At 47.7% G+C, this 14229-nt stretch overlaps 1 protein-coding gene across 1 annotated transcript in view; it reads right to left on the minus strand.

Moving 5' to 3' along the window:
- Positions 1–13999, minus strand: part of PRKG1 (protein kinase cGMP-dependent 1) — a 521708-nt gene extending 507709 nt beyond the window's left edge. The window contains exon 1 of the mRNA XM_069795904.1: positions 13609–13999. Within this exon, the coding sequence (XP_069652005.1) occupies positions 13609–13874 (266 nt within the window). The 5' untranslated portion in view covers positions 13875–13999. The remainder of the gene's footprint in view (positions 1–13608) is intronic.
- Between the last annotated feature and the right edge of the window lie 230 nt (positions 14000–14229).

The raw sequence follows: 14229 nt of genomic DNA on the forward strand, positions 1-14229 counted from the left end.
AGTAAGATTGCAATCCCAGTGCAATCTATGCACTGTTGCTAGCAGCAGGAAACACAAAAAGGAAGCAAAATGGAGCAAATGCAGCTTTCCCAGCTGGTGGGGGGAATGCTCCATTTTTGAGCGATGGCCATAAATGCGGTTGATCCCTCAGGTCTCCTCCTGACCCTGCTACTAGCCAGTACACTCACCCTGCGTAAGTTCTTCATGTTTCCCACGTGCAAAATGAGGGCAAAGAGACTCACTTCCAAAGGAAAGCACTTTCAAATCTACTTACAAAAAACACTCTAGCACCTGTGGTGGTGTTCTATGAAAATTTTCCCTATGGAAGCTGATCTTGGGATTTTTTTCCCTTCCATTCAGGCTGAAATGCCATCAGAACCGGCCACAAGACTTTGTAAAAAAGGTAAACCTAAACCTCCCTGTACCCCCAGTCAAACACCAGCTTCCAGCTGAGTGCCACATCCCCCATCCATCCATCATATCGCCAGGTCAAATGGAAGATTTAATCTGAAATGGAAATGGTGTCTTGCTGTACTGCATCAACGAATGGCCGTTGTTTGTCCTTATTTATGGTCTGAGCCTCATCCTCATCTCAATTCCTTTCCTGACACCAATGTATTATTTTTTAATAAGATGATGCTTTCCTATTTACTGAAAGAAACAAGTCATCTTGCCCATTTACTAAGTCATCAAGCCACTGCCCATATGTATATACCATTATTGACACTTGCCATAATGAATCCAATCATTGTACATGTATTTATTCCCCATCCTCTTCCGTTACCCTCACGTATCGCTGCTGTGCTCCACCACTGCTGCTGCTCTCCCTTTGCACAAGCTCTACAACTCTGTCTTCACACCCATCCTCCCGGTGGGTCCTTTTTATGGATCTGGAGACCCTCTGTAACCTGGCACTATTGCACTTATCCAAGTTTTTCCTGTTTGCAAAGCTAAATTCAGTGACCTAAAAGCAGACGCAGCAAAAAGGAATGATCCATTTCTCCAAGACTGTAGCATCTTCCATCCTGCTCCTTGTCGTGGTGGAAACATTCACATAAATCACGTCTGGTGAAGCAAACCATGTACCCCAGCGTCATAAAACGTATTTTTTCCCCACTTTCACTGAGCTTGATTATTCCTTGTTTCTTCTTTTCTACACCAAAGTGAGTCCTGGCTAGTTGCCATCTGCCACCCTCAGACTTCTCAATTCTTGAAGCACTCAAGGTTTGTCCCTTGTCTCCAGAGAGACAAAATGTGCGTCACCACCAAGATTCCCTGTGTTTAGCATCAAAATGTTAATACTGTTATGCTGCATTTGATAAATAAATAAATAAATGGTATTTTTCCACCATTTGCCCCCAGTCAACACAGTAAATACACAGCCTACACAGAGAAGCCGCCTTGCAGGAAAATTGAATTTGATAACGTAAGAGCCATTCAAGCTGCGTGGAGGGTAATGGGCCAAGTAAGCAGTCAAGTCCAATTCAGCAGAAAACTGGTTATTCCTGGGGTCTTTTTCAGGAGCTCCAATACTGACTTGGGAATAAAATTCCTTAATTGTAGGTTACAGTAGCTGGGACCCAATACCATGTTGCAAAGAAGGGCTCTTCTGCTCTGCACACAGCTGCAGCTCCTTGCTAGAGGGTGAATGCCACAGCAAAGGAAAATGCATTTCTGCCAGGTAAATATTAAGACCCTGGTGAGACTCTTAAAACAGGACATACTTATTTTTGAGAACATAACTTTCCCATTATCCTCTTCTAAACAACTTTATTCTATCAGTGATCAAATTGCAAAATAAACCAATACATGTTAGTAAAGGAAAGATCTCATGCTATAGCTTGACACCCAGTTCTTGTCTTGAAAGGAACATGAACAGAGACAAGTGGGTTAGTAAACTGCTTGTGTCTATAGGGCGCAATTCTGCACGTAAATCTTGCCCAATATTATCTTTACAGGAAAATTTAAAAAAAAAAGTAGATTTTGAATTTAAGTCCAAGATTTTTTTTTTCTCATCCTTCCAAAGTAATTTGGTATTTGAGGAATAGGAAAATGGTCTCTTTTTTTTAGGAAAATTTAAAATTGTCTCTGGATAAGTATAGGATGACTTCTGGTTTTTTTAATAAAAGACAATGGGAGAGTAAAAAAAGGCGGGGGGGGGGGGGGGGGGGAGGAAAATACACTGCTGTTTGGTTGTTTTCAAATGCCCATTATATGGCCAGCCATCCTCACAGAAGTTCTCATACAGGTATCATAATGCCTGGCTCCCCATGGATTTCACTTGAATTGGCTTTTCAAGTTTTGCCTGTAGCCAAAAATGAGGCTGATTTCAGCTCTGACTTAATGAGATAGCTCATTATTTTCCTAACCAGAGGCTGAGCCACACCCAGCAAGCAGCACCCCCAAAATACAGATGTACTGAGTTTGCTGGGCTCAGCTGCCCAAACCTCAGCCCCTTACTGAGAAAGCCAAACTGTCACGCTTGCCTCAGCTCTAATTCCATTTTCTTTAGTAAAAAAAAAAAAACAACCAAAAAAACAACACAACACTTCTTGTTGCCCTCTGACCATCATCTAAAACCAGCCAAGCTACCGTCTGCAACGGTGTGTAAATACTGCTCTTTATCCACCTTCTCGGTCCTTCTCTGTGACACTGGTAGAGCTGCTAGTGATGGAGACTCCATCATCTTGCAGATCTTCAGGGACCACCTCCGTGTGAGCAGAATAGGAAAGGATTGGCAGAAAGAAGGGGGGGAAACAGTTGCACAAGGTCGCAACAGAAAACAAGGCAGATCTCTGCAGCAAGTGATTTCCATGCTTCTGCAGAGATGCTGCAAGCGGTGAAGAGGCATCTGTGGCCCTGGTTTCTGAAGGTTAAGGCTGGGGTTACCCCAACATATTTCACCTGCACTACAAGGTTTAAAAGAGCCCACAGAAAAGCAAAACATCCCAGTGCTCACTGCACACTGCCGAGATGAAGCCTGTAGATATGGTCTGTGCTGAATACACACGGCCAAATTACCCCAAGACAGCATCTTCTCCTCTCTTGACCACAGTGAACAAACTCAGACTTTGCATGCAGAAATGAAGCTGTTGGACAGAAATGTCCAGGTTGTCTCTGCTTTCTTCATACTTGGGTGGCCCCCGGTCTGGCCAACTTCAGGGCTGCACCAGGAAACACTTTCACTGATTGGATGTGGGTGGGTTGGAGACATCCCATGTCCGGCTCATTTCAGGATGCCAAAGTACAGCTTGCTGCTCTTGCTGCTCTTCCAGCGGCTCATCAAGGTAAGCTCATCCCACTTGCCCACGCTTATCACATTCTACCCAAGTTACACAAATTTAACAAATTGCTTCATTTTTCTTATTTTTGTGTGGTTGGGCCCCATGAGCCCTCTGAGTGTCCAGGCAGGGAAAGCAAAGCAGAGGGGTGTGTTGCAATCCATCGTCCACAGCACCATCAATGTGGTCGGCGTGGTGTTGCACGGTGCAGTGATGGGGACAGGAACAACATACCCAACATCGCCCAGCTACAAGACCTGACTTTAAAGTAATGCAAGACAAAAAAGTACCCTTAAATAATAAAATCCTTACTCTAATCCCCAATGACACGCTCTATGTCTCGAGCATGTGTTGTATTAGTCACCCAGGAGCTACGCCGTGTTCTTTATCTGTGATTTTCTTCCTCCAGTCATCTTCTCAGACACCACTGCCCTCCAGTGATAAGTGCTGGGAGATGAAAAGCAAAAATGCCTCGGAGTACCCTTAGAGACACAGCCTTGTTATTGCCAACATTTTTCCCTGTCTCTGCCAGACTAAAGCAACTTTTCAGTTATTTTACCAAAAATACTCTCTGCCACGCTGCAGTCTGTGTTTCCTTCTGCTTGTGACTGCAGTAACGATCCCAACCCAGCTGGGAGCCGCTTCCTGCTGACAGCAAAAATAAAAGGTTTTCTTCCCACCAAGCCTTACTAAAGTCCATGGCAGCCCCGAAATGCTGGGCACGTTCCTACAGATGTGGGACAAAACTACCCTTTAATAATTGCAGAGCAATTTTATAAAGCAGAGTTACCCACCCAAGCCTCTTGCATCTGAGAGCTGTTTGCTCCTCCACAGCTTTTCACAGTGCCACCTTTCCAAATTACATCAAATCTAACTTTTCCGTGTTTTCTGTATTTCCACAATAGTCGCCCCAGCGCACAGTTTTATTTTCTTTTGACTTTCAGGAAAACCATGGACTTTAACAGGAGGGGAAGTTTGATGTATTTACTCCTTCTATTTTTTTTTTTTTTTAAAAGATAAATTTTTAAGTGTAGCAACTCCCCACCAGCCTTATTCAAAGCAAAATATCTCTCGTCGCATCTTTCTCTGCGCCATAGTCACTTCTGACATGCCTTCAAACCAGTAAAAACAGCCCGGCTGGAAGCCCCCCTTCAGGATGTGTTTCTTAAGGAGCCCCTTTCTGCTACACCCACTGATTCCAGTTATTGAAGTTGCGGTTTAGCTTAATAATTACTCCAAAGACATCTACTATACACCCCAATTTTGGCACGCATGTTAAGCCACTCAGAGGATTTGGGTATATTTTTGGGAGATCTCAGCACACTACCTGCTCAAGAAATTATCCCCAGTTATCCTTCCCACTTTCAGATGCCACAGGATAAATAATACAGAGCGTGACTCTTGGGCCAATCCTCAGGATACAAAGCATTAAAGAGTTTAAGAAATTAAATACTGACAATATCACATGCAGATTTTAATTTACTGCCACAAGGAAATCACAGGTGTATGTTTTACCTCATTCTACATACCAATAAGTCTCAAAACCACAAATGCACCAAGAAAGCCAACGCCAAAGGAGTGCAAAATAAAACCAATTTAAGTCAAATAGCAGGCAAAACCTTCTTTACATTTAGTTAGATCTTCACCTTTTGTTTTTCTACTGTCTCTCAAATTGTACATCACTGCAGGTTGGGAAGACTTTAATATCACATGCACCTGCTGCTGTACCAGTATGTGCTATCCATGAGATGCCTCTATTAGCTCCACTTGATATATTCTCCCTGTAAATAGAGAAAGGTTTCCAAGCCCTGGAGAGAGCAGGCAGTCCTGCTCCGGTGTATATAACAGTATACCACGCTCCTCACATCTTTAATGGACAATTTTAATGGACCCTCACTCTTTCAGAGATACAGCAGCATCTCTTGGGAGGGGAAAAGCAACACAAAGCTGCTTTGACTTGTCCTTCACAGCTCATCGTCTTTCAGGAAAGCCATCAGCTGTATTTTAGGCCTGTATGTAATTTCCTGTTCTAACTGACATTTAAACTAAATGAAAAGTTATACCTGCTCTGTTACACTGGAATCAAACGTGTTGGAGTGCATTGCCAAAGGCGCCTGCAAAACCAACAGGTGTCTTTATCAGCTAGGCTCAACAGCAGCGAAGGATTCAAATGAGCATTTTTATTTAGCCCGACGTCGTTTAAATCGGTTCATGTGTGCTACAGCGAAACATTTTCCCTTGGCACAAGTTTTTGGGGATTTATTCAAACTTCTACCTGAGAAGAGAGGAAGCCATTTGATAATGAAGCAGATCTCATTAATTTAATCATCGAGCAGCAATCAAAACTGAAGCTGCTGGAGGCAGCGAAGCAGGAGGTTAGTGGGGGACAGCAGCCCTAGTCCTGGTCACAAGCTCGCCAGGATGGCACTCAAGCCTGAGCCGAACCCAGGATTGTCCCTCCCTGGCTGCGTGGCATCTCTGCTCTCCCAAACCACCAAAGCTTTGGTTGACCCTCTTGCTATGAGGTCTGGGTACAGCCACAACCACCTTCCTGGCAGATTTGACTTCAAAGAGCTCATCGCTCAGGAGCACTAAGCCACTGGCATCTCGGGAACCCCAGGAAGATTTGGTTTGGAGGGTCTCTGGTCTGCTCTCGGCACAGCCAGCATTACAGCTACAGCAGGTTGCTCGGGCCTGTGTGCAGGCGAGTTGGGGCGGTCCCTGAGGATGAAGAGCCCACAAGCCACAGCATCAGCAGGAGAGGTTTGGGCACTGACTCACAAAGTCCTTTTCTTACTCAGGTATTTGACCACCACCTGCTCTTTCCACCTCTCGATACCCCACTGGACACAGCCAAGAGATTTGGTTCCACTACTGGAGAGGTTGCTCTCCCTCCCTTTTTGCACAAAGCTTGGGCTTTGCCCCAGACGTGAATTTGATCCAAAAATATAAGCATCACCATTTGTGCTTGCAGATCCCTGCGGTTCGGTCTGGAGCATCCTAGCTCCTGCTACCATGTGTGCGGTCCTGAGCTCAGCCTTCCTCCCTCCAGCTTTTTCAGCATCTCCTTCACGAACACATGCTTCCTGTGTGACTACAGGGGTTTATTACTAATGGAACAAATATGCTCAAAGAACATCCATGAGCAAAACGTAGAAAAACCCTATAAAAAACCAGCAGTCCTCATCTTTTCCAGCCGGGAGGTCGTGGCAGAGGGTAAAGCTCTTTAAGGAGCCCTTTGCCAAGCTCTGTTAGATATTTTCCAGGACCTGCATCAACTCCACAGGCAACCAAATGGATATCTTGGGAAGGCTTTTTCCCCAAAGTTTCTCATTAATAAAGCTGCAAAGAGGGACTCGCAGTCTTATCTTAGTCCTTTCTATCTCATTTTACTTGATACACTTCACCGCCTGGGGGATTTTCGCTAGAGAATTACCTTTTCCATGGTACAGTTCTGACAAAAATGACACTTGCTGTGACTAAAAAGCAGCCAAATAAAGAGCGACTGTGGCCAAGCAGTTTACAATACCATATATGCCCACATCTACATGCTGCTTTTAAAAATGCAGCGACAAGTGAGACACGGGACCCTTTTTCTCCTCCAAACCAAGCAAAGTCTGCAAGCTGCTGCGAAAAAATAACGCAACGCATTTGCTAGATCCCGTCTCCCTTTCATATTCTTTTTTAAAAATAAACTCATGTCAAAGATCTGAGAGAGAAAAGCAGTTTATCATGACCTTGCCCGGGAGCGCAGCTATAGGTTTAAAGCTTACATTTAATCCCATTTTCAGGTATTCATAACCAAAGCAGGCGAGCTCTGGGCAAGCAGAAGGTGCGTTATACGGTAATCTGGCAGCTGCCTGAAAATCTGTCTGCCTGCGGTTTAGTCCCCCAAGGGAGGCACCAAAAGCCTCATGACTTGAAGCATTTAAAAATAGGCAGAAGGAAGAATTTGCAGTGACGCCGCTGGGAACAACTCTGCGTCAGCTGGGGACAGGCAGTGGCAGCTCATCCCCTGCCCGTCCCGGGCCTGATCCTGCCCCCCAGGACCAGGTAGTCACCCCCTGCCCAGCATGGTGTCAGTACCAGGGTGCTGAGACCCAGCAGGTGATGCACGAGCCGTTAGCTGTGACGGTGACAGTCAGGTTTGGGACGTCGCATCACAGTGTTGTAGGCTTTCCTCGGTGCAAAACCAAGCAATAAATAGTGAAGCTAAATATTTCAAGTTTTCATTAAAAACCACCTGGAAAACTTTTAGTTCTGCCATCTTACCCACCCTTTTTCACAAGAGCCAGGGATCATATAAAATAATCTATTTTTTTTACATTTATAGCTAAATACATCTTTGATATTATTTTTGCAGGAGGTGGAAGGCAAAGCTCAATTTAGCTGCTTTTGCTGTGCTGCTGTAGCGGTGATGCTGTTCTGCCCGCAAGGAAGCACCAGATATGATGGAAAAGGCGTTGTCGGTCGCCAGGGCTGCTGGTGACAGACAGACGGACGCCTAGCCATAGCCGGCAGAGAGGTGCCATCCGATGCCCTTTGGGAGCGTGATTTCCCCGCGTTGTGGCTCACTTTTCAGGTCTCCTGTGAGCCAAAGGAAAGCAATGCCTGGGGAGGGGGGAGCGGTAACTTCAGCCCATTAAAAATTAAAAGAAGGGAAATGGTTTCAATTGATCAACCATAACCGTTTGTTCCTCTCTCAAATCCTTCCGCTTATTTTACTGACCTCAGCCCTCTCAAGGGACCCGATGACCCGTGCCATACCTCTTCCTACGGTGTGCAACAACCCGCTTGTCTCCAAAACTTCACTCGCTATCCTTCACTGCTTCATGCCATAGACTGAGTTGCTCCGTCCAAATAATTTGAGAGGAGATTGACGAAGCAAAGAGTCCAGCTCCCATTTCAATCGCTCCCTTTACAATATTTTCTGGCTCTCCCCAAAGTTAAATAACACCCGGTCAAACTTCCCTCCTCCGTACTTTCCTCTCTTTGGGTCAGCGACGCGCTACTGACACTACAAGCAACACGAGCAGCATTAATTCCTCCTATGTCAATATAACTGAACCTAATAAAATCCTTGCGATCTTTGGTGTCAATTGCCCAGGGACAAAGCATCCAAGGAATGCACTGTCGCAGTGCGCCAGGAGCAGATGGGAGCCAACCAGTGATGGGTAAATGAGGGAACAGAGGCATTTTTGGGGGTAGTAACTAATGTCAAAATTACTGTGGTCCCCCGTACCCTTCCTCTGAGCTTTGGAAAGTGATGCTGATTCTTAGAGATATTGCTGAAGAGAAATAGCAGACACACAGAGGACTCGGAGATAGCAAAACCTGCCTGTTTAAACTATTTAAGGCATAGCTGCTTAGCGGTATCAAATATTAGATGAGTTGTGGTCCCAAAATGTCCTTCCCTTAGCTCAAAGGCTGTCCTTAGCTTAACTGAAGTGTTACGCATTTGCAGCGGGTTATGTATTTGCCCCCCAATAGTCAAAAAATAAAGCAGATGCTCGTTTTCCAGCTTCCCAAGGCCTCAGGGGATGGTGGTTACAGGTACCAGGGAAGCAGTTGGGTTGTTATTCACATGGAGGCCAAGTGCAGGATCGATATTGCTTTAGCGGCTGGCAGATGATGAGATCATGTCTAAATTAATGCAACTCAGCCACCCGGCTGGGAGCTGAGTTCCCAGAAAGAGGGCTGGGGGAGGAAGGGCACAGCCCCAGCTGCCCCAAGGAGGGAGAGAAACTCTCTCCTGCCGTGCTCGGGGTGGTCGGAACAAAGCATGGGCGAAGCCATCAACAGACCAGCCCTCCCCAGCTCCAGGGGTGATGGAGATAGCCACAGCAGGTGAGCTGTAAGCCAAAAGGGAGTTATGGGGAGGGATAAGTGATAAAGAAGCAGAAGATCATGCAGGGGATCCCTTTGCTTTAGGCTGGTGCAACCCAAGCAGCCCGGTCCAGCTTTAAGGATGACCTGGCCTTGAGTTTGGGACTAGAAAGCTCCTGCATTGCCTAGTTTTTACCCTCTGTGTGGTCATTCCTGACCTGAGCGGTACCCAAAGCCCAACTTTGGCAGCCATGAGATGGGTTGATCCTGCCATCATCAAACACCAGCTTATCGCAAGCGTTGGAGCCAGGAGCTATATAAGGTGAGAGCATCCACTCCGATCCTCCATCCACAGTACCATATAGACCACCTGAAGACTTTAATACTGAGTTTAAACACCACGGGTGAACAGCTCCCAGCACAACCCCCCTAACACCTCAGACAAGGTGGAATTGGGGAAAATTATAGATTCATGCTGGGATTTCATCTGAAAAACCATCTGCAGGATGACTGGGCCAGGGCTGGGAAGCTGAAACCACAATACACCCCAATACCTCGCCTTAAACGTTAGACCCCACTGCCATCTTGTGGCAAATACTTCCCAAAATAAAGTAAAAGAGGGGAAATCCCGTTAAAAAGTTGTGGACAAAGTTAGCTGGTGCAGCAAGGAAGAGTGGGTAAGTTATTGGGAACAGGCTGGGGAAGGTCATCTCCTCTCTTAAATGATGCTGAGGCTGAATCTGTCGCACCGTGCCAGATACAAACTGATGTGGAAAAACACAGAGACAGGATGGTCCAAACCAAACTTGCAAAGTTGAGGATATAATCACACACAGAAAATGTAATTGCTTGTAAGGCCGTGACTGCCTTTTAGTCGTGGCTCTGGCACATTAATACCGGCAAAGATTTAGTCACTGTTTCAAAACATTTAACTGTTTCCAAAGTTATTTAGTGTCACCATAGTTCAAATACAGCTTGTTGACCCCAATAAACAGGATTGAGCTGGAATTAGGTATTGCACCTCTGAATTAAAGAATGCAGTTGCTGGAATTTACCGAGAGGATGATTTAAAAGACGGGGATTATAGCTCACATCGATCATTCACATGGCACAAAGCATCTTCGGATGCTGAAAACCTGCAGATTAGCACCCCTCGAGTTTTCAAAAAGCACCTCGCTGCAGGAATGAGGCAGTTTTGAAAATCCCGGCGGTCGTTATCTGGCTGTTATTCCTAGCCAAGTGCTTTAAGTACACCTTGGCATTTACTTTTTGCATCATTTATCATCTACAAGGCTCGCGCCGTGGCAGGGCCTTTGCTTAGCAACTGCGGATCACTTCCTAGGAACCGCTTTCCGAGGCATTAGCAAAGGGCCTCGATTGCTGTATCATCCAGTCACGCCGCGGATGGCTCTTACCATGCTAGAAAAAAAACGATAACAAATTGTTTTTCATTCTTTGTACTGCAATAAGCAACTGCCAGCTACTGCATCAGACAGCATCGAATCCATGTGTGATCTAAAACGCTTACTGGGTTTAGGTACAAGTGAGTAAAAACTCACTGAACGAACATAAATTAACAAGTCATTTACAAGAAGTGCGTCTCTTTCCTCAACACAAATCTCCACTAGCAGGAACAGATCGAGAAAACAACAGGGAAGAATTATATCTTGAAAAACAGACATAGAAAGTAGCAGCGTCCTGACTATTTTGAAAGAAAATCTGATTTATATCTCTACACCTGACCATCTATGCAGAAATGCTTTCTTCCATTAAAATCTATACAACTAAGTTATTGGAAGGAATAATGGCATAAAAACCACACTTCCAGACAAAAGATAACATGTCTTTCAATACCTTTCTGTTTTCTTTGGGTCTTTGTAAGTCTTTACAACTTTGACCCTGCTACACATTACAGGGATGGGTTACAAGAGGCACAATATATTGCCAGAGACAAACTCTATTTTCTGCTTTCAGCTGGGATTTAACTAGTTCTTGAGTTTCTATCATCCCGTTTACTAGTTTCAACTTCTTGAGAGCTTTAAATGTCAGTGTATATTACAGACATGCTTGCCCTAAATAAAATTAATTACACAGTCAATAGCTATATCTTTATCATCAGAGATGAAAAAGCATTTGAAGGTTGATCCCGGACCTGGATAAAAATGTTTCTACCGGCATTAATTTGAAATCAACACACAAACCAAACAGGTCTAAACATCATATTGGGGGGTTTATGGTATGGAAGTTGTCTCTGGGTTTTAGAAAAGAGGCTTTACCTGTGTCCAAGCTCTCAGGGACCTGAAAACTTGTGGAAAGAACAGTTTAGATGATGCTATCAGCTGCTGTTGCTAAAACACAGGCAGGAGACTGTTACATGTTTATAAGTTACCCCCATAAATAAATAGGCTAAAACGCTGTCAGCAGTTTTTAGATGCAAAGGCCAGAGAAACCCACAGAGACATTAAAGGGAGCTGGCACTAGACACCCACTTGGACCTCCAGTCGGCATCGAAAACTGGGAAACATCATCATCCTCTTGGCAGAGACGGACTGCAGCAAAGCCCTTTGCCCCCAGCGCCCAGGATGCCGTAGCAGCGACCTGGAACCGCATCAACAGGCGAGACGCCACCAAAGAAAACACACATTTATTTAACCCACCGATGGGTATTAATCTGGGGGCAATAAGGGGAAAAAAAGGCAGGTTGCAGGTGCAGCACGTTCCATACACCGTGCAGCTGCCCATTGCTCTTCCGGCGATGAGAAGAGAGAAGAATTAAGCGGACCTTAATTAAAACCTGAAAGCAATCCCAAACTGGCTTGGTTACCATTGTCATGGCTACCACGAGCGAGACCGAGGTATGGGAAGATGCCAGGGGACGAAATGCCAGCCTGGAGGGTGAGGGAAAATGCCCACAAGCCCCACCGAGAGTTTTCCCTGCACACTGAAACAACATCTCTGGGTGATGGGAACGCGGCAGGACGGGGCAAATGACCTTCACATCACCCAGACGCAGCGTTTTCTGCTGCCGGCCTGGCAGCCCAAGCTGGGAACAGCAGGGGAAAGACTCAGGTGAGGATTAAACCTCGCTAGAGCTGTGAGCAGGTTTAATAATTTCTAAATGAGCTATTACACAGGGGTGGGCACCGGGGTCCCTGCCATTACCACAGGTGCCAGGCTGCTGTCACCTTTCCCTGCGGTAGTCGAGGCTTGGGACGATCACAGCCTTCCAAAAAAGCAACGGCAAAGGAAAAAGTTGGACCTGGGTTTCTTCTCTGGCTGCAGTACGCAGTCTCCACTTTGGGCAGGGTGTGCAAAAGGATGCGCTAACCTGGGGAAGGACGGACTGACACGCTCTGCTTGCGTGGCCGGCAGTCACGCACCTCCCTGGGCGTAGCAGTTTGTTTTATTAAATCCCCCTATAGAGTCAGGAAATATAATAATAATTTTTTAAAAAGCCCAAAGCCAAGTGTTCCTCCTTTATCTTTAAACGAGTAATAGTCTCGTTAACAAAGGGCAAGGGACAACTGCGGAGGAAAGGGCAGGAGTTCGGTCTGGGTGACAGCAAGGTACATTTTGTGAGAAGTTCGAGGACAACTGTGTGGATCCACACCCAAATACACCTGGCTATGAGAACTATTGTCAGGAATTATTTTGCTGAAATAAATCGCTATGCACGGAACAAATCAGACCGTCTCTTACTCGGCGAGGGCTGGTGATGGTGTCTGCCGAAAGGAGGGTGACGTGGGGTCCTGCGCGCTGCAGTCCCACAGAACTCGCCGGCTCCCACAGCAACTTCCCCGTCACACCGGGGATCCCCCCGGGGACTGGGGCAGCACCGCGCTCCCCCGTTTTCACACGGGGTATTAAGGCAAGAGAGTCACGCGCTTGAAACTGCCTGAGCCCCCAGATGGAGTGATGCAGACCGCCCCCCCCCCCCCCAAAAAAATACCAACCCTCTCCGTGGGTGCCTGACACCAGCGCAGGGGCCTAACCAGAGGCAAAGCACCGGTGCAAAAGCCCACGGGTGGAGGAGCGTGGGCTTTAATTTTGGGCAAGCGCGTTAGGAGGATGGGGTCAGGAACGGGGTGGGGGGGGAGTACCTGCCCCGGGGAAGGGCTCCCCGCCCGGGCTGGCTCTCGGGCAGCGGCCAAACAACTTCCCCTGCTCCGCTGCAAACTTTTTCCCAAGGACCGGGGGAGGCACCGCGGCCGCCCCCCCTCCGCCTCCTTCCCCCGGGGAGCCGGAGCGGGGAAGGGAAGGGGGGGGAGGCGGTAATGGGTTATCCGATCCCCCGCAGGGCTCTTTCCCGGCGGCTGAGAGCCCCTAATGCACCCGGCGCTTCCTCCAGCCCCCCCCCCTCCCCCCGGGTACGATCGATGCCACTTCTCCGGGGACCCGATGCGGGTCGGAGGGGGTGTTGGGGGGGGGGGGGGTGCGGAGTCCCACCGCCTCCCGACTGGGGAAGGGCTTCTGGGGGGGGTTAGGGTTTGCCCGTCCCTACCTTTCGGCCTTGGTGAACTTGCGGAAAGCCTGGCGGAGGTCGTGGAAGGAGCGGTAGGTCTGCGGCTCGGCCGAGATGCCCTGAGCGCGGGTGGTGCGGGGCCCGATGTGCGGGCTGGGTGCCGGCAGCACGGACTGGCATTTGTGCAGCCGCCGGCGCAGTTCCTGGATCTCCTCGTCCTTCTCCCCCAAGCGCCGCTCCAGCTCCTTGATCCTCTCCTCCTTCAGCAGCAGCAGCTTCGTGAAGTCTCCTTCCAGCTCCGTCATTTTGGGGGGTACACCCCCCCACCCCCCCACACACGCACACACTCCGTGGGTGCTAGCGCCGAGCCGGTCCCGGGTCGGGGCGGGCAGATCTCATGGAGAGCAGCGGCCGGATCCGCTCGCCGGGAGCGGGGCGGGTTTGGGGGGAGGCGGCTCCTGCCCGCCCCGGGTCAGGGCAGCGGCCCCGGCATCCCCAAACGCTGCCCGGCGCTCCGCCGGCAGCCGGTGAGCGGGGAAACCGGGAGGGAGGAACTAGCCACGCTCAAAAAGAGAAAGAAAGAAGGGAAAACGGGAGGGAGAAGAAGAAAAAAAGAAATAAAAAGAAAGACAAGGAAAGGGGAAAGAGCTTTTGTGCCAC

This window comes from Haliaeetus albicilla, chromosome 11 (assembly GCF_947461875.1).
Source record: "Haliaeetus albicilla chromosome 11, bHalAlb1.1, whole genome shotgun sequence".
Lineage (NCBI taxonomy): Eukaryota > Metazoa > Chordata > Aves > Accipitriformes > Accipitridae > Haliaeetus > Haliaeetus albicilla.